Genomic DNA, 19159 nt, shown 5'->3' on the forward strand with positions numbered 1-19159 from the left:
TATATTTTTTATAAAGCAGCTTTGGGTTCAATTCCCAGTACCAAAAAATAAAATACAACTCAGCCTAATCTTAAATCTTAACCCCTAAATTGAGTTTAAATCCCATCACCTCAACTCTCCTCCTTGTCTGGTGTAGGTTCCAACTGGCACCTGACCCCAGGAGATGACAGGTAGAACTTTGGCTCTAAGATCCTTTTTTGCCATTCCCACTTTATGATCTTGTTTCTCCAAGGTATTAGGGCCCAAAAGAGGGACAACTAATGGGACAAGTGACTTTTAGCCTAACTGGTCACAGCTGTGGTCTCTGATGGCCAAAGCTGTGATCTGTGTCTAAAGCCAGCTGGCCCTCTGCAGGGTGGGTCTCCAAAACTCTGGTTCTCATGGAGCAAAAGCATAAGGACTTGGGCAGACCCAGTGAGGTTTCGTAATTCCTCCATCTTTGGACATGAGAGTAGTGGTCTCCACCTCCTTCCACACCTTCCCCAGTTCTACTGCTGGAAGATGACGCATGGCTTCTTGAGAACTTTTTGGTGAGATTCTCTCTAGAGAGCTGAAGCTTGGTGCCCACTCAACCCGCTATACACTGCCTGTGTCTCCCCCAGATTTTGTGCTGAAAATCTAACCCCTAATGTAGGGGCTAGGTGTGGTGGCACACACCTGTAATCCCATGCTCGGGAGGCTGAGGCAGAAGGATTGCTAGTTGGAGGCCTACTTCATAGCATCTTTAGTGAGCCCTAAGCAACTTAGTGAGAACCTGTCTCAAAAAGGGCTGGAGATGTGGCTCAGTGGTTAAGCACCCCTGAGTTCAATCACCAGTGCTCCTCCCCCCAAAAAATGAAAGAAAAAGAAAATAACCCTAACCCTTAATGAGACAGACTTTGAAGGTAATCAGGTCCTGAGGGTGGAGCCTCCGTGAATGGGATCAGTGTCCTCTTAAAAGAAACCCCAGAGTGCTTTCCCCTTTCACCATGCGAGGTCACAGAAGGCAACATCTGTGACCTAGGAAGTGGGACCACATCATACATTGGACCTGCCTGCATCTTGATTTGGGCTTCCAGCCACCAGCACTAAGAAAGGAATTTCTGTCATTCGTGAGTCACCCAGATGATGGTGTTCTGTCAAATGGCCTGACAACCTCTGAAGCAGGAAAACTTAGCCAACTCCTGGCTCACCCTAGGAGAGCTGAACAGAACATCTGCAACCCTCACGGTGGACCTGGGAAGGCCCGGAAGACCCTCCCCAGTGGAGACTCTGCCCTGCACCAACAGCCTCCAGCTCTAGAGGGCGCCATGGCTACTTCTGTTTCAGACCTCTCTATCTGCCCCCAGCACCTCACCAGCTCCAAACCAGCCATCCTCCTGCACCACCAACGACCTGCAAAGCACAAAGCACCCCACTCCGCCATCTCTCCCAGACCCCATACTCCAACTTTTAGGGACAACTTTGACTTGTCCCTCACTCCCCACTCCAACAATCTCAGCTATTTTTTGTCCTAAATAGCAGGTGGGGCTGCCTCCTCTACCTTCCCTGTGACTATTGATTTTGATATCCACATTCTGCCACTTGGAGTGTGCGTGTGTAAGTGGATGTTAAAAAGCATAGGTGCCCACGCGCCACTGACAGGTTGCTCACTGAGAAAGAGCTTCAGGCTGGGCCTGGTAAATACTCTGTCGTGTTCTCAAATCAACAACACTGAAACAAGTGTTATTAGCTAGCCCCACAGTGAAACTAAAGCTCAGAGAGGCTCAATAACTTGTCCTAGGTGACACAGCTTTTCAGGGGTAAAGTCAGGCTGTGACATCACTCAACATGCCAGTTGAATTTCATGCCCATGATTTTAACACATCCCTGCACTCCCTCTCATTATTGTTGATTTCTAAATTGTCTTGACCTTCCAAACTGACATACAGATTTTTTTTTAAATAGCTAACCAATTGTGATTGTCCCTCTGCTTAAAATTTTCTACAGGCTCCCCACTGCCTAACAGAACACAGTTGAAGCCCCGCTTAACCCTGCATAAGCTGGTCCTATCTACCTTTTGGTCTATGTTTCCATCACTCCTCTGATGAACCTTCAGACATATCATTTCTTCTTGCTTTCTTTTTCTTTGCAGTGCTGGGGACCAGACCCAGGGCCTCATGCATGCTAGGCAAGAGCTCTGCCACTGAGCTACACCCCAATCCCAGACATATAATATTTTTAATTTCCTGAATTTGCACATATTATTTCTTGTGCCTGGAATGACCTTTGTCTGCCTTGGAAATTCCTACATCCTACAAGACCCAGTTCAAATATATTGGCCTAGTCAAAATGAATTTATGGTGCCAGACATCATGGCGCACTCCCATAATACCAGAGATTTGGGAGACGGGATGAAAGGATTAGAAGTTTAAGGCCAGCCTGGGCAACTTAGCAAGACCCTGTCTCAAAGTAAAAAAAAAAAAAAAAAAAAAAAATTAAAAGGGCTGGGGATAAAGCTCAGAACTAGAGTGCTTGCCTAGCACTGGCAAAGCCCTTAGTGGAATTTCCAGTATCAAAAGAGAGAGGGAGAGAGATCATTTATAATGAAAAAAAAAAAATCACAACAGAACATGGTTGCCTGTGAGGCGGGTTGGCAGGAAATGACTGGGGAGAGGGGACTTCCTGGTGACAGCAATGCTCAACATCTTGACAGGAAAGCATTACATGGGGGGGCTCCTCAAATGATGTACACGTGTTGGGAGGTGATTAGTCAGGAAAGCTCCCCGCAGGAATGAGATTGGGACATCTGTAAAAGAGGCCCCAGAACTGCCTAAGCCTGTGCTAGAGAAGGCGAAGGCACCGGGCAACAAACCTTCCCCGGACGTGGAATCCACCATCACCTTCCTCATGGACTTCCGAGCCTCCAGAACCGTGGGAAACACACTTCTGTTTACAAAGGACTCGGCTGATGGCACTTTTGTTATGACCAAAACAACAGAAGCTGACCACCACTCCTCCCCGTGGTCGGAGGCGGCTGGGACTAGACAGAGCGGGGAGGAGGGGGGACAAAGTCCGAAGGTGACCCCTGCATCTTGACGGAGCCGGGAGGGGGGCTGCGAGGTGAGAGCCTCTGGAACGTGGGGAATACTAGGGAAGAGAGGCCAGGCCTAGGGACGGAGGGAGGGACAGGATGAAAGGGGACAGTGGCAGAGGACCCCCAAGATGGAGAGGGCCTGTCCAGCTGGGACTCCGGAGGGGTCGGACAAGGGGGAGGTGGAAGAGGAAAAGGAGAGCCGCCGCGGGGTGCCCTGAGCAGCAGGAGGGGCGGGAGCGGCTCTGAGGAATCTGGAGCACCTCTGCAAAGGGAGGTCGAGTCTCGGAAGTTTGAGGGTCTAAGGCCGGTGAAAGGGCAGGGAGAGAAATGAGTTGATCCCAACAGGTGGACTCGGCAAGGGGCCTCCCCGACGACTCATCTCCCTCACGCGTTGGCTAGCAGTCTCCGGGCCGGGCTGGCTCCTCAGGAAGCCGCCGGCCGCGCCCAGAGCCACCACAGACAAAGGCCTAAGTCATCACGCTTCCAAAAGGCGCGGAAAGATGCTAGCCAATCAGAGGGCGGGGCGGGGCGGGGCTGCCGATCAGAAAGGCAGACCAATCAGGGCGAGGGTGCCGGCCGCGCCTCTGGGCTCGGGGCCGGGACTTGGAAGCGACTCCGCCCAGGACGGCGGGGCGAGGGGAGTTGAGTGACGGAGCTTTCCGGCCAATCAGAGATGAGGGCGTGGCTAGTGCTGCGTACGTAACAAGGGACGGGCGGGGCTGAAAGACAAGCGCTGCTGCATTTCCCGGCAAATCCACAGCCGGCTCTACCCAACCGCTGGAGTCGGTCTGTCGGCTTTCCGAATTTGCCAATCTTTTTCGGAAGCTGCCTTTTACCGACATTTCCTCAAGTGGCGCGAGGTCCCGCCTCCGCTCTCCTAGCCAGGCAAGCGGACTTTAAAGGGCCAGGTACCGGGTCAGCAAAAATGGACCTCTGGTTCCCAGTAGAGTCGCCCGGGATGACATGAATTGGAGGAGCAAAAAATAGCAGTGCCATTAAGAACCGACTGAGCTTGAACAGCTTGCTTGAGGTCACACACTTGAAGTACCTGAGCGGAGATTCAAGCCCTTATTTCTGAGTCTGAGCCTTGTATAGAAATAAGATGCCTCTTTGGCAAATGAGGTATTGAAATGGATAAAACCCACATTTGAAATCTGGAGATCCGGTTTTCATCAGTTTCCAGGAGAAAGGAAGTCAAGCCTCTTGATAAAAATCCTTCTACTCCAGCCGCTTGGTGTCATCTGTCGTGGGGCTACCCTCCATATCTGGAACTTCTCATCCTTAAAATGGGATGTTGTGAACTTTTCGCTTTAAAAATTCATATTAAAAGGGGCCAGGATGAATACTTATCTTTGATTATCCTTACCCACCCCAGTAGTCCAGCAGCAAGTCCTAATATCCCTTCCTTCAAATACACCTCAAGTCCTTTCGCATCTCCAGATCTCCAGCACCCTCACCCTCCTTGGAACTGCCACCACGTCTCTCCTAGAGAAGAGCAGCGTCTTCCCTAGACTTTCTGATCTCACTTTTGCTCTCCATCAAATCTGTTCTCCAAACTTCAGGAAAAGTGCTCGTAAAACATGTCTGGTGCAGATGCTCACAAACGTAATCTCAGTGACTCAGAAGGCTGTGGCAAGAGAATCAGGAGTTTGAGGCCAGCCTGGGCAATTTATCCAGTCCTCGTCTCAGAATAAAAAAGGCTAGGGCTGGGGATATGGCTCAGTAGTAGAGTGTCTCTGGGTTCAATCCCCAGTACTCAACAACCAAAAAAAAAAAAAAGCAACCAAATTATATCATACCTCTGCTTACAACTATTCAGTTTTTCAGTATTCTTACAATTTAAAAAAATACAGATGCTGGGGATGTAATTCAATGGTATAGCACTTGTCTAGCATGCATGAAGACCCTGGCTTCAATCCTTAGCATCACAAAAAGAAGAAAAAGGAAAAAACCCCAAATTTTTCATTGCCGCCTACAAGATTCTATATAATCTGGATGCATCTTGTTTCTCCATTGAAAACACGGACTTTAGGTCCAGGTTTCTGAGTTCAAATCCTAGCTGTGCCACATAGGTAACTTTGGGCAGGTTACTTTACCTCTCGGAGATACAGTTTGGTCATCTGGAAATAAGGATTGAGTTTGTGGTATTCATGAAGACAGATCTAACAGACAATAGACCAATGATACAAAATAGAAGACAGAGACAAACCTACATATCTTCAGTCATCTGGTCCTCAACAAATGTCAAAAACATGGGCTGGGGTTGTGGCTCAGTGGTGGAGCACTTGCCTTGCAAGTGTGAGGTACTGGGTTTGATCCTCAGCAAATCATAAAAATAACTAAAGGTAGTGCGTCCATCTACAACTGAAAAATACATATATTTTTAAAAAGATGTAAAAAACAGACATTGGAAAAAGGACAGCTTTTTAAGGGCTGAGGCTCAGCAGTAGTGCACTTGCCTGGCATTTGTGAAGCACTGGGTTTGATTCTCAGCACCACATATAAATGAATAAAATAGTTGTCTATCAACAACTAAAAAATAAAACTAAAAAAAAATTTAAAAAGCTTTTTAAACAGTGCTGGGACAACTGGTTGTAGAAGAATGAAATTAAATCCTTATTTCTCACCCTGCACAAAAATCAACTCAATGGGTCAAAGGCCTAGGAATTAGGCCAGAAACTATGTAAATGCTAGAAGAAAATGGAAGGTGAACACTCCAGCATATGGGCACAGGCAATGGCTTTCTCAATAGGACTCCTAAAGCTCAGGAAATAATACCAAGAGTTAATAAATGGTATGGTATCAAATTTTAAAAATTCTGCACAGCAAAGGAAACAATTTGGAATGTGAAGAAATAATCTACAGAATGGGAGAAAATCTTTGCTAGTTTCTAGTGACAGAGGATTAATATCTAGAATATATAAAGAACTCAAAAATCTTGACTCCAAAAAGTCAAATAACCCAATTAATAAATGGGCAATTGAATTAGACACTTTTCAAAGGAAGGAATACAAATGGCCAATAAATATATGAAAAAATGTTCAACATCACTAGCAATTAGGGAAATGCAAATCAAAGCTACACTGAGATCTCATCTCACACTAGTCAGAATGGCAGTCATCAAGAATACAAATAATAAATGTGAAGAGGATGTGGAGAAAAAGGAACACAATTACATTGTTGGTGGGATTGTACATTAGTACAACCACTATGGAAATCAGTATGATAGTTCCTCAAAAGACTAGGCTTGGAACCACCATATGACCAAGCTATACCACTCCGTGGTATTTATCGTAAAGAACTGAAGTCATCTTACTACTGTGATACATGCATACCCATGTTTATAGCAGCACAATTCACAGTAGCAAAACTATGGAACCAGCTTAGGTCTCCATCGATGGATGAGTGGATTAAAAAAATGTGGCATAGGGGCTGGGGATGTGGCTCAAGCGGTAGCGCGCTTGCCTGGCATGCGTGCGGCCCGGGTTCGATCCTCAGCACCACATACAAACAAAGATGTGTCCGCCGAGAACTAAAAAAAATAAATAAATGTTAAAATTCTCTCTCTCTCTCTCTCTCCTCTTTCACTCTCTCTTTAAAAAAAATGTGGCATATACATTCAATAGAGTTTTATTCAGCCATAAAGAAAAATAAAATTATGGCATTTGCAAGAAAATGGAAGAAACTATAATCCATCATGTTAAAATAAAACTCAGAAGGTTAAGGGTTGTATGTGTGCATGTACGAATATGTAACAAATTCCACTCGTATGTATAACTATGATGCACCAATAAAAGTGGGAAAAATGTGTAAAGATAATTTTAGGTATCAAAAATAAAGACTAAGACATACAAAAAAAGAGATCTCCATTTTATAAAATGACTGACTCAGTACTCTACAAAATTGTTGAGGTTGTGAAAACTAAGACTGTGAAAGGGCAGCAAATCACAGATGTAAAAACTGGTGAGATCTGAAGTGTTGAGTTCACTTAATGTCATGTCTGTTTCTTAGTTGGGATAAATGTACCATGCCAATGAGAGATGATAACATTAGAAGCTGGGTGAGGATTATAGGGGCATTCCACGTTATCTTTGTAACTTTTCTGTAAATATAAAAGCGTTCCAAAATCAAACGTTTATTTTAAAAATTATTTCTTCTAGCTCATTCCTTTCCAATCTTGCATGCGCTATCCTTGCTCTACCCCCAGAGCTATGCAGGCTGTTCCTTCCAATCTCCAGGTCTTCTGGTGCCTTCCCACCACAACATTGCCTAAGGACCTTATCTAAACATCCCTTGCCCTGATTTCACATCTTCAGGTAATGAGTCCTACAGAAAATGAACTATTTAAGTCTTGTCCTTCACCCTCACAAGCATGCAATTTCTTGAGTAGTGGCCACATCTCTTTTGTCCCCAGCTCCCAGCCTGGAGCCCAGCACACAGCAGGAACTGAATAAGTATTTCTTAAATGCATGGAGAGGAGAAGGACGATTACTTCTCAATAAAACACTACCGGGACAAGCAACAAGCCAACGCATTGGATCCAGACTGACATCTGTTCAGACTGTGTTATGGCTTTGCACACGTGGTATCACGGGATATCACGAAAGCTTCACAAGAACCTGGGTGTAACATTAGCCCCGGTTCTCAGGCAAACATTAGGTCTCAGTTCTCGGACTGAAGCAAAGAGAAGAGGAAGACCCTAAAGTCACCAAGTCAGGCTGCACAGAACGGAATCCAGACCCTGGGGCGGCTGAGATTCCCACCATCTAGCTTCCCCTTTGCCCAGGAAGTATCTAAATGTCCAGTTTTCCCTGACTATAATGTCCAGGTAGTCCTGAAGGATGTCCTGAGGCCACTTGTAGAAAGAGGCAGAGTGAAGGTGGAAGGACCCCTTGTCCTCTGGGTCTGAGGGAGGAAGGGGCTAGGTCAAAACGTGATGCCAGGGCTGCACCGCTCAGCGCCCCTTGAGCCCCGGCTCTGCGCACTTGGCCAGAGCCCGGCCCTCTTTCTTCCCAGGCCCCGCCCCTCCGTCCCAAGCCCTGGAAGGATCCACGCGAAGTTGATGGAAGAGACTCCCGTGAAGATGGAACAACTAAAGAACGGACCAGCTGGATCCGAGGGGTAAGAGACAAAGACCCCTAAGAAAGAGAGGCCCAGAGAGAAGAGAGGTCAGAGAAAGTGGGAGGGGTGGGGGCTGAACCGACCCCCCCCCCCAGAGAGTGTCTGGTGGGGCGTTGGGGGCGGGGATCAGGATATCATCACATGGAAACAGAGTCTTAGGGGATTTTGGTGACGATATGGAGCCAGAAACTTAGAAATGGGGAGAGGGCTAGAAAGATATTCGTCCAAGAAATTTCCAAAAAGGAACCAGGAGACTTGAAGGTGCTGGGGCAGCCATAGGGCTGAGAAAAAAGTAAGTGACACGTTTCCTGAGCACGCACCAGACTCAGCCCTTAAACACTCTTTTGATGCCGCCAGGGTTATCTTTTTCCACCCCTTCAGTGCTGGGTATTGAACTCAGGGAGTCTGGCATGCTAGGCAAGTGAGTGCTCTGAGCTACACCCCAGCCTCCACAGCTGTGTTTTGGTATGAAAAATGTGGGTTCCAATGAGAAATGATTTGCCCAAGATGCACCACAAGGGAGGCAGCTGCGAGGCAGAACTGAGTATTAATGGCACAGCTGCAGGCCGTTCTGCAGGAAACAGGGGGGACAAAGAGAAGGAACTGGAGTGAGGGTGTGAGAAAGTCAGAGGGGGGCTGCTGGTGGAGGTGCAGAGGCTGCCCTGCAGCCACAGGAGGAGGAGTTCAGAGAGGTGAGACCCACTGACCTGTCTTCTTGTCATCCTAGGAACAGCCTGCCCCTCCTGACACCTGGAGCTGAGGGCTGCTCCCCTGTGTCCATCCCAGCCCTGCCACCCTCGCTGGTGGGCACCCCACACCCAGCCCACCTGGGACTCCCCGAGCACCTGGCCTCTGTTACTGTTCCCATCCGCTTGGATGCCCTCTCCTACCTCCTGCACAGTGCCCTGATGGGGGCCTACAGCCTCCAGCAGTCCTTCCCCTCCTGCTGCTGCTCCCCACAGGGGTGCCACACCCAGCCAGGAGTGGCCAAGAGGCCCTTCAGGGGGCGTGGAGGGTGGGATGTTCCCCGCAGGCCCAGCCGGGGCCAGGGCCAGTCAAGACGCGGCCCTGGGAGAGCTGAGCAGCCAGAGAGGGACAGGGCAGGGGTCCCTTGGGCTGGCCCCAAGACCCCACCGGTGACACCTCCATCACCACCCACCCTGCTGGCCCAGGATGGGAAGAAGGAGCCACTCCTGGACCCCACACCTGCTGCTGAGGACTGGGAGACAGAATATTAGGACCCAGAGGAGGGTCCAGCACTTCATCACCCACAGTTTATTTTTTCCTGGAGCCCAGAGTGACTTAGCCCTTAGCCTCCTGTTAACCCCACCCCACCCCCTTCACGTGGTGAAGCTGGGACCTGCCTTAGGATCCCAAGTCAGGGAAGCCCTGAACCTGGACCTCACATCCATGTCCACACCCACGCCTGCCTGCTGCATGGCCTCAGTCCCATCCCCTGTACCATTCCCAACTGCAGCTACACTCCTGAGCCCACCAGCACCTAGGGCTCCTCCAGGGCCATTCCCAGGCCACTCGGGATCCCTCAGCCCTTCCCCCCTGCCTCTCCACATCTCCACTCCTGTCCCCAAACCCACTGGCTCCTTCCCCTATCCCCAGCCCCAGCCCAGTCTCGGCCTTCCTTCCCAGCCCCATTCCCTGTGTGCCTCAGCCCCCTGCCCATGTTCAGCTCCATCTACAGACAGCTGTACCCCAGTACTGTCCCCTGCTGCTCAGGGTGCCCTGCTTGAACAATAAATGGAAGGCTGCACTTCGTCTTGGTGTGTTGTGTGTGCACGCAGCTTAGGCTAGCCCAGTGGGTGCTGTGAGAGGAGGAGGGTCCAGGGAGGGTCACAGAGAGAGGCCAGTGGGGCCAGGGGCTGGGGCAGGAGCCACCTGGATCCCTGCTTCAGCGAATTCCATTTGAGGCCTCTGCCACCTCTGCACTTCTGCCTGCTGGAAGCTGCTGGGCCATGGGGCCATTGTGTAGGGAGGCTTAAGGGATTTGGGGGACACACGGGGCAGAGAGACCGTTGACCTGGCTCGGCTCAGTCTGCACAGAGGGGCTGTGGCAGAAGAAGGGCTCAGAGCAGGCTCTGCCACTCAGGTAGGCATCAGGCATGAGACCTGCAGCCCCCTCCCCCAGGACCTGAGGTCTGGGCTCCCCGCCCCCACCTTGTCTAGGGACCTGGTGTCCCAGCCCCAGCCCCCTCTTCCCCTGGGATCCAGGAATCCAGGCCTCCAGCCTGCTTCTCTCACAGAACCAGGAGTCCACACTCCAGCTTCCTCCCCACAAGGACTCAGGGGTCCCAGGCCTCCCCCCCTCCCCAAGTCCCTTCCTCCACCAGCACCCAGGTGCTCAGCTCCCAGCCCCCTCTCTCCCCTTCCCTGCAGATCACCATGTACAGCTTCATGGGTGGCGGCCTCTTCTGTGCATGGGTGGGGACCATCCTCCTGGTGGTGGCCACAGCAACAGACCACTGGATGCAGTACCGGCTGTCAGGGTCCTTCGCTCACCAAGGCCTGTGGCGGTACTGCCTGGGCCACAAGTGCTACCTGCAGACGGAGAGCATTGGTGAGCCCTGGGACAGAGCCCCGCCGCGGGGTGTTCCGGAGGGAGATCCTCGGGCTTTAAGGAAAAGGGACCACAGGCCCACAGCCACTGGGCTTGGAGGGGCAGAATCAGGATTTCAGGATTGTTTTCTAGCTGCAGGGGCAGGATGTATTAGTGTGGAGGTTAGGCTAGGAGGTGGCATTTCCTGAAACAAAGAGGTGTCAGGCACAGCAGCTGGAGCTGGGGTTGCCTGAACAACATTTTATAAATATCTGCTACAAGTGGGTTTAGTGGTGATGCAGTCCTGTCATCCCAGAGGCTCCGGAGGCCAAGGCAGGAGGATTGCAAGTTCAAAGGCAGCCTCAGAAGATTAGCAAGACTCTGTCTAAAAATGAAAAGGGGCTGGGGATTGGAGCTCAGTGGTTATGCATCCCTACATGCAATCCTTGGTAATAATAATAATAATATACAAATAAATATCTGCTATGGACCAATAATCATGTTAGGACCTGGGAGGCAGAGAAGCTGTTCAGGTGCTGAATATTGGATGATGTACTTTATTACTTACTGCATGCCAGGCCACCTTGCACACAGACATAAAGAGAGATGCACATACAGATGTACAGTATATTACATAGAATAATAGTCTATCATATCCATAAATTATATAGTGTGTCTTATGCATACAAATTATTTTAATAACACATTACATTTGATAGATTTGTAGTATATAATATAAATTAATAATATGTAATTGTAATACATTGCATAATAGTTAATATGTTATTTAACTAATATTATAGTTACTAATAGTACTAATAGTAGTAATAGTAATAATAGTAGCAGCCTGCATTTATTGAGTGCTTACTGTGTCCTGCGTGCTATTTTTTTTTTTTTTTTTTTTTTAGTGTTTCAAGGGCATTCCTAGGTTTACAGAAGAATTAATCCGAAAACACAGGGAACTCCTATTTACTCTCCCTTTGTGCTATTCTTAACACTTTGTGTGGGTTAAGCCCCTGCTGTCTCCCAGCAGGTCAAAGATGTGTGTGAATAGAGAGATTTGACTGTGAATAGTCAAACATCCTCTGAGGGCCATCCTTACCAAGATTTCGCAGACCCCCTTGCTGAGTCAGCCTTGAGAGAGGGGCAGCTCAATACCCACTGCTGGGGGACAGCCTGAGGTGGGGAGCAGTGGGAGGGTTTGTCATCTGCCTGACACCACACATGCTTTTCCCTTGTGGCTGACCCTTGGTGACCCTTTCTATCCCTCCCCCTTTAGCCTGGGCCCCCTGTGACTGCTCTGAGTTGCCTCCTCAGCTCATCGCTGCCAGGTTTAGTGCAGCTCTCCAGTTCCTTTGACATCCTTGGGGCCACAAAACCAGGGACAGCCAGCTGCATGGATTCTTGGGTATTTGTCAAGTCAGCTCACTAGACTTGAATCGGCTGTAATTTGCTCCCCCAATTTAAGAGCAGGAGCCCTTGACTTGCTTCCTGGGTGCCTAACCCAGTTGCTGGTTGAAGATAAGGAGTGGGAGACAGTACTAGGGCCCTGGTAGCAAGGCCCTGTCTTCACAGAGCTGAAAATTTGGTGGGAACAGACAGGCATTGTGGACAAGGTAAAAGTAAATGAACAGGACTTTGGAGATGAGCGAGGGGCCTGAGGAAATGGAAGAGGGCACCGAGAGAGAGCGAGAGAGCGCAGAGCATGCTGAGCAGGAGGGCGGAGAATCTGAACTCACCGCTCATTCAACACGTCTCCAGACCCGTGTGCAAACCAAACCTGGGCTGAGGTTGTTCACGGCAAGAACCAACACAGTCCCTGGCCTCAGGGAGAAATCAGGATGAGGTGAGCGTGATGCCCGAGAGACGAAGGACCTTCTCAGAGGAGGTCTTGAGAGACGGGCTTTGGAGGATGAGTAGGAGCTTGCCAGGTGGAAAGGAAGGCGTCTGCAGAGCCCAGGGCAGCTGGCTGGGGTCAAGGAGAGGGCGAGATGTCCGGTCCCAGGGAAGCAGGGTCCCTGCTAGAGCAGCCTGGGAGTGACCTGGGTGTTCCCACAGCCTACTGGAATGCCACCCGGGCCTTCATGATCCTGTCCGCTCTGTGCGCCACCTCGGGCATCGTCATGGGCATCCTGGCCTTTGCGCAGCAGTCCGCCTTCACCCGCCTGTCGAGGCCCTTCTCTGCGGGCATCATGTTTTTTGCCTCCAGTGAGTGAGCCCGCCCTTCCCCCCCTTCCAATTCCCAGCTCCCCCTCATTCCCAGCTCTGCCCCCTAATCGCAACCCACTCCCCAAACCAACTTCTCAACCGCCCCCCTCCACTGAGAACCAGCAGTTCTGATTCCAGTCGCGTCTGACGCCACGTGGTGCACTTTACTTCTGGCCTAACCACCCAGAGTTAGCGTGGGACTCCACAGGTTAGGGTCACAGCTCCTGGTCACAGCTCCCAGGCCAACCGCACTTCTGACCAGCTGACTACAAATCCAAGGGTTCCTGAAATGTATTGGAGAGAAGAGCAGCACACCCCTGTAATCCCAGTGACTGGGGAGGCTGAGGCAGGAGGATCACAAGTTCAAGGCCAGCCTCAGTGCAACTTAGCCAGACCCTGTCTTAAAATAAAAATTAAAAAGGTGGGTGGGGAGCTGGGGATATAGCTCAGTGGTGGAGCACCTCTGGGTTCAATCTCTAGGACCAATACACACACACACACACACACACACACACACACACACACACACCCATATTGGGGCAACTCGTAGAACTCAGGAAAGTGCTCTGTTTACAGCGGGATCAGACAGGTTCCCCACGCACCCCACAGTCCTGATCTGCAGGCAGACTCTGGGTTTCAGTCAGTGTCGTTACACAGGCTTGCTTGACAGAACAACTGGCCATGAGTGGAGCCTGACTTCCAGCCCCGCCGCTCCCCAAGAGGTTGTGTTGACATCACGGGGCTCAGAGCTCCAGCCCCAGGCGCTTTCCTGGTGACCGGCTTCCTGAGTCACGGATGTGAACTCAGGTGTGGCCCACGGGCTCAGGAATGACAGAGAGAGTCCTGTTACTCAGGGGCTCTCAGGGATTCCACCTCCCTCCTGTGTGTACACTGCCCCCCTGCCCCAGTTCCCCAGCCCCCCAACCCATGCACACCCTTCTCCCTACCCCCATCCTGCCTTCCCTGACCTCTGCCCCTCCCCCGGCGGCAGCCCCCTGCCCACCCCACACCCAGCCCCCTGGGCCGTCCTCACCATCCTCTCTCCCCAGCCCTCTTCGTGCTGTTGGCCTTGGCCATTTACACGGGAGTCACGGTCAGCTTCCTAGGGCGCCGCTTCGGGGACTGGCGCTTTTCCTGGTCTTACATCCTGGGCTGGGTAGCCCTGCTCATGACCTTCTTCGCAGGTACCAGGGTGGGAAGGTCGATGTCCGGGGCAGGGTGGGCACTCGGGGTGGGGGCGAGATGCTGGGGTGTTCCCCATGCACCCCACAGTCCTGATCTGCAGGCAGACTCCAGGCCTGAGGGGCCTGGGGCCTGTGGCCACCCAGGGAAGGAGGGAAGGAGTGTGGGGGCTTGGGAGGGGTCTGCAGGTCCACTGGGATCCCTTCCCGCAGGGATTTTCTACATGTGTGCCTACCGCATGCACGAGTGCCGGCGCCTGTCCACGCCCCGCTGAGCCCAACGTCAGCCCAGTTACAGTGAGGTCACTGGAGAGGAGGAGGGTCTGGAGGCCTGAAATCCTGGTTCCTGGGGGGATGTGGGGCTCAGTCCCAGACTCTGGGAAGGGGCCTCTGACTCCTGTGTCCTGAGGGGAAGGAAGAAGAACAGGGCCTGGCGGCGGGGAGCGGAGGTGACCCAATCCCCAACCTGCCGGGCCGTTGTTAGAGAAACAGTATCCTTTAGAGTGACATTTTGGGGTCTAATAAAACTGACGTGAAACTACCGCAGTGTGAATCTTTGGAGGTGAAAAGAAGCAGAGGTGAGTGTGGTAGGTGGGTGTGAGGTAGGGGAGGCCCGGCCCTCTCCATTTCTGTAAGTTTGGGGACAGAGATCCATCACGTGGTCTCACCCAGGAGTTAGTCCTGGATGTGTCAGATCACAGGACCCGATGAAAAGGTGAGAGAGAAAACGGCCTCCCTCGGAGCCTCCCCCAGTCCCTGTGGCCTCCTCCAGTCTCCTCTCCCGCCCTGGCAGGGGCTCCTCCAGCTGCCAACACCACACTCGGAGCTTGCACCGTTCATGAACCTGACTTCTCTTCATTCACCCACTCACTAGTTCATTTAGTAAACAGGTGCCAGCCACAGGAGACCAGTTAGTGAGGTGGATTCTAATAATAAGCATTTTTATCACAGCCTCTGCGAATAAATGTTATGTGAATAGGAGCTGATTCCCTAATGCATTATTTATTGGAGCCTCCTCAAAAAAACAATACTGTATTTATAGAGGCTTCCTCTGATAATAATGGCAGTTGAGGCCTTCTGTAATAATAATGTATTGGGGTCTATGTAGGTACAAGTATTTACTGAGGCTTATTCCAGTAATCGTATTTATAAGGGCTTATCGGGCAATAATAATGATATAACTCCAGAATCAGATCTCCAGCTACTGACTCAACATTTCCTCTTGAAGAGACATCTCAAATGTCACAGGTCTAAAAATAAGTTCCTCCCTCTCTCTCTCTCTCTCTCTCCACCCCACTCAAGTGCTCCTCTCATGCTCTCCCCTTCTTAGAAAATGACAACTCCAATTTTCATAGTTGCTCAAGACAAGAACGTTGCAGATCATCAGTCCTCCCCTTCCTTCCTTCCTTCCTACCTTCCTTCCTTCCTTCCTTGCTTCCTTCTTTCCTTCCTTCTTTCTTACTTTTTTCTCTCCTTCCCAGGGATTGGACACAGGGATATTTAACCACTAAGCACATCCCCAGCCTTTTCTCTTTTCATTTTGAGACAGGGTCTCACTAAGTTGCTGAGGCTAGCCTCAAACTTGAGATCTTCCTGCCTCAAGCCTCCCAAGCCACTGGGATTACAGGTGGGAGCCACCATGCCCAGCTCTCAGTCCCTTCTTTCTGTCACATCCAACATCTAATCTATGAGCATATTTGCTCATAGATCAGCATTATTATGTTGACTCTACCTTTAAAAATGTATCTGCATTTTGGCTCCTTCTTGTCCATCCACAGTTACCACCTGGTCCAAGCCTTAATCATCCCCTACCTGACATTGCCACAGCCTCCTAGGCAGCCTCCTGGCCTGGTCTCCCCTCTCTGACCCCTGCGGAATCTGCTCTGCACAGGGTTCAGATGCAGTTTTGTGAAGACACGATTTGAATGGTGCCAATTCTCTGCCCAGGTGCAGGCATTCACTTCTTCAATGGAATGTATGATATAATGTAGGTTCGGGGACAATCAGGGTCCTACATGCCTTGTGCAATGCTGTATTCTCAATTTGGGGCCCCTAAATCAATAAGATCTTATTCCTGTTAAGACAGAAATAACTTCTTGAAGTCTGAAAAAAACATGGAAAGTAGTGGAAGGAGAGAGACTTTGGATACACCAAATAAAAGAGTAGAAGTGTGAGGCACGGGAGGAGGGTCTTGGGTGCGGGTGGAGCCTTGGGATTTGAGGCAGGGGGCATTGGCCCTGAAGACAGAATCAATACCAATAGAGCCAAGAGCAGCTCTCTGTGTGGCCAGGGTGGGTGGAGCAGACCCTTCACAGAAGACCCCTGAGTGATGACACTGGGTGGGTGTTCTGTATGGTTGGGGGCTGCTAAGGAGTTTGGAGAGGCAGGAAAGGCCTGGAGAGACCCGGGGTGACTCAGAAAAACTGGCAGCACTTAGACAGGTAGAGATCTAAGGAAACCAGCAGTTTGGCAGTGTGGACAAGCAAGGAACTCATGTGCACTCTCAGGAAAAGCTTCAAAACCAGCCTGGTTTCCCCTCTGGCCACCTCAGACCAACCTCCTGTTCAAGGTCACATTTGGCTCTCCTGCCTTTGTGCTCTTCTTCCTGACCTCCACCTGCCCCCGCTGGCTCAAGGTGTGTGTGCCCAGCCTGGGCCCAGCCTGGGATGCTCACATGTGCAGGGAGTTGCTGGGGCCAGGTGCAACTCACCTCTGTGTATGCGGGAGGCCTGGATGTCAGGGTGCTCACTTGAGGGAAGGAGAAACAGGGGTGTGGGCTTGGACCTGGAGGTGAAGATGAGGGTGACAGGTGGGCAGGGAGGAGCTAGAGGGGCTGGGTTTGGGGCTGCGGTTGAGTTTGGAGCTGGAACTGGGGTTATGATGGGGTCACTGTCACAGAAGGCCTCTGTGCTCACCACCCACCAGTAGCCCCGACTTCCCGAAGCTGTCTGGCTGCTCCTTGCCACAGACCTGTCTGTATGTTTGTGCTGGTGACCCTCCTGCTCATGATGACCTTCACCCATGTCTGCAGGCCTGTCCTTGTTTTCAGGAGCACCCACTTGTCTCACTGGTGGGGACCTGAGCAGAGATGGGGCCTGCAAATTGAGGAGAGAAGCTAGCCTCCTGGGACATTTCTTGTTCTCTCCATTCTCCAGCCGTCCTGGGACAGCTGGCCCAGTTCATTGACATGACCAATGTCCCCTTCCAGGCTATTCCCCACTTCATAGGAGGAAGGTGTTCCTGGGCCTTCTCCCTGGGCTGTGGCACTTCCGCCTCCCAGGTGAGGTGTTGTCCAGGACCTGATGCTGAGAGGCCAGAGGCCGGCCCTGACATGTTTGTCCCCACTGCCCAGGCACCTGCAGCCCCCGTGCTGAAGGACCCACCACGGGGCAGAGTTGCCTCTCATTTATCAGATGAGGATGTGGGCAAGTCTTCCCTCCATGGCCTTTCAGAATGCTAGCTCTCCACCCCGTTTGCCTGCCCCAGGTATAAATTTCAGCCCTGGACCTGGAGTCTAGTTCTGGCCCCCTAGTCCCTTCCTTTGGTGGAGACCCTCCCTGGAGTTGGGGCCCTCCTTTCCCAGAATAGAAGGTTACAAAACCACAGGAAAGCATGACAGGTCACCAACTGTCCCCTCCAGCCACAACTCCCCTCCCATTTAACTCACACCAGAGCCTGATTGGCCACCTCCCACCTCCTCCGGGGCCCCCAAGTCTCTCTTTCTCACCCCTTCCAGGAAGCTATCTCTGGTGTTAAGGGTTCCAAGGGTGGGAGGTATAGAACCTGCCACAAAGACACAAGTTCTAAGCCACCAGCTAAACCACCAATGCTTTGACACCCCCAGTGCCCGCCCTCCACACACGGCAGGAGGGAGCCCAGCCTTGCTGGGGAGGGCGGGCTTGGTTGTATGTGCAACTCAGGAAGAGTCAGCTGATGGGAACTGTGAGAAAACAGCCTGGCCTCTTCTGAGGTTGCACAAGGCACCTAGCAGATCCTGCTGCTTGCTGGCTTCTTCTGGAGCTCAGAGAACCCAGGAGTTTGGGCGCACGGTTCCTCCTCTCTCCAAGTCTGCAGCCTGGGTCTGAAACCTTTTCATTGCCTGGAGCCCAGAAACCCAGCACTCACCCCATGGAGCCCTGCCGATCTCTGGCCCTGCTTGCTGGCTCACTGGGCTTGATAGCCACTCTGGTTGCTCTGAGCACCGATTTTTGGTTCGTGGCCATGGGACCCACCTCCTCTGCTCACTCAGGCCTCTGGCCACCGGGACATTGGGAGTCAGTAGCAGGTAAGGGGGAGAGGGCTCTCATGTGGGAGGATGGCCGGTGGGGAATGGACACTCAGAAGTCTCATCTGCATCCAGCTTCCATCCACGTGACCCAGAGCTTCTGCATCCTGGCTGCTGTGTGGGGCCTGGTGTCGGTGGGCTTCCTGGTCCTGTCCTGTATCCCTTCCTTGTCTGCCCCAGGCCGCGGCCCTCTGGTCTCAACCATCACAGCCTTTGCTGCAGGTACTCTGGGAAGGGTTTGGGCTTCGAAGCCTGTGAGCTCCTCCAGAGGCCTGAGCCAACTCTCTCTGTTCCTTGCCCCCAGCTCTCTCCTTGGTGGTGGCCATGGCTGTGTACACAGGAGAGAGGTGGGCCCAGCCTCAACACCCCCAGATCCAGACCTTCTTTTCCTGGTCCTTCTACCTGGGTTGGGTCTCAGCCATCCTCTGGCTTTGTGCAGGTAACCACCCAGCCCTGGGGAGCTGGGGAGGCCCAGCTAGAAATAGTGAGGGTGCAAAGCAGGAGGAAGTGCTTAATTCTCTCTGGCCACCCCAGGTGCCCTGAGTCTAGGTGCTCACCTTGGTGCCCGGCAGCCCGGCTATGAAAGCTTGTGAGTGGAAGGCGAGAATACCAGGATGAGTCTGGGGCACTGTTCTCTGAAGGCATCATCAGAAGCTGCAGGAACGAATGCCTGACTCTGCCTTTATCTCTCTCTCCCAGCCCTTCCCCCTCCATTTATTATGTCTTTATTCATTCAATAAAAATTTGCTGAGATCTGA

The 19159-nt window shown here is 51.5% G+C and overlaps 3 protein-coding genes across 3 annotated transcripts; all 3 read left to right on the top strand.

Moving 5' to 3' along the window:
- The first annotated feature begins 8047 nt into the window (after positions 1–8047).
- Positions 8048–9937, top strand: C15H19orf84 (chromosome 15 C19orf84 homolog). Its single transcript, XM_013366419.3, has 2 exons — positions 8048–8176; positions 8904–9937. The coding sequence occupies exons 1-2, from the start codon at positions 8118–8120 to the stop codon at positions 9412–9414; spliced, it is 570 nt and encodes a 189-aa protein (XP_013221873.3). The 5' UTR covers positions 8048–8117; the 3' UTR covers positions 9415–9937.
- Positions 9938–10214: 277 nt separating this feature from the next.
- Positions 10215–14657, top strand: Lim2 (lens intrinsic membrane protein 2). The gene is made up of 5 exons (XM_078031502.1): positions 10215–10280; positions 10568–10748; positions 12786–12935; positions 13985–14119; positions 14330–14657. The coding sequence occupies exons 2-5, from the start codon at positions 10574–10576 to the stop codon at positions 14389–14391; spliced, it is 522 nt and encodes a 173-aa protein (XP_077887628.1). The 5' UTR covers positions 10215–10280; positions 10568–10573; the 3' UTR covers positions 14392–14657.
- Positions 14658–17930: 3273 nt separating this feature from the next.
- Nkg7 (natural killer cell granule protein 7) lies at positions 17931–19159 on the top strand. Its single transcript, XM_005342660.4, has 4 exons — positions 17931–18401; positions 18477–18623; positions 18706–18840; positions 18936–19159. The coding sequence occupies exons 1-4, from the start codon at positions 18245–18247 to the stop codon at positions 18992–18994; spliced, it is 498 nt and encodes a 165-aa protein (XP_005342717.2). The 5' UTR covers positions 17931–18244; the 3' UTR covers positions 18995–19159.

This window comes from Ictidomys tridecemlineatus, chromosome 15 (assembly GCF_052094955.1).
Source record: "Ictidomys tridecemlineatus isolate mIctTri1 chromosome 15, mIctTri1.hap1, whole genome shotgun sequence".
In the NCBI taxonomy this organism is placed as follows: domain Eukaryota; kingdom Metazoa; phylum Chordata; class Mammalia; order Rodentia; family Sciuridae; genus Ictidomys; species Ictidomys tridecemlineatus.

Excerpts from the sequence above, each read along its gene's own strand:
- Lim2 (XM_078031502.1), top strand. The coding sequence starts at position 10,574 with ATGTACAGCTTCATGGGTGGCGGCCTCTTCTGTGCATGGGTGGGGACC. Across the intron at positions 12,936-13,984 it reads CATCATGTTTTTTGCCTCCA|CCCTCTTCGTGCTGTTGGCC; the intron begins GTGAGTGAGCCC and ends CTCTCTCCCCAG. Across the intron at positions 14,120-14,329 it reads GCTCATGACCTTCTTCGCAG|GGATTTTCTACATGTGTGCC; the intron begins GTACCAGGGTGG and ends CCCTTCCCGCAG.
- C15H19orf84 (XM_013366419.3), top strand. The coding sequence starts at position 8,118 with ATGGAAGAGACTCCCGTGAAGATGGAACAACTAAAGAACGGACCAGCT. Across the intron at positions 8,177-8,903 it reads GGACCAGCTGGATCCGAGGG|GAACAGCCTGCCCCTCCTGA; the intron begins GTAAGAGACAAA and ends TTGTCATCCTAG.
- Nkg7 (XM_005342660.4), top strand. The coding sequence starts at position 18,245 with ATGGAGCCCTGCCGATCTCTGGCCCTGCTTGCTGGCTCACTGGGCTTG. Across the intron at positions 18,402-18,476 it reads ACATTGGGAGTCAGTAGCAG|CTTCCATCCACGTGACCCAG; the intron begins GTAAGGGGGAGA and ends ATCTGCATCCAG. Across the intron at positions 18,841-18,935 it reads CATCCTCTGGCTTTGTGCAG|GTGCCCTGAGTCTAGGTGCT; the intron begins GTAACCACCCAG and ends TGGCCACCCCAG.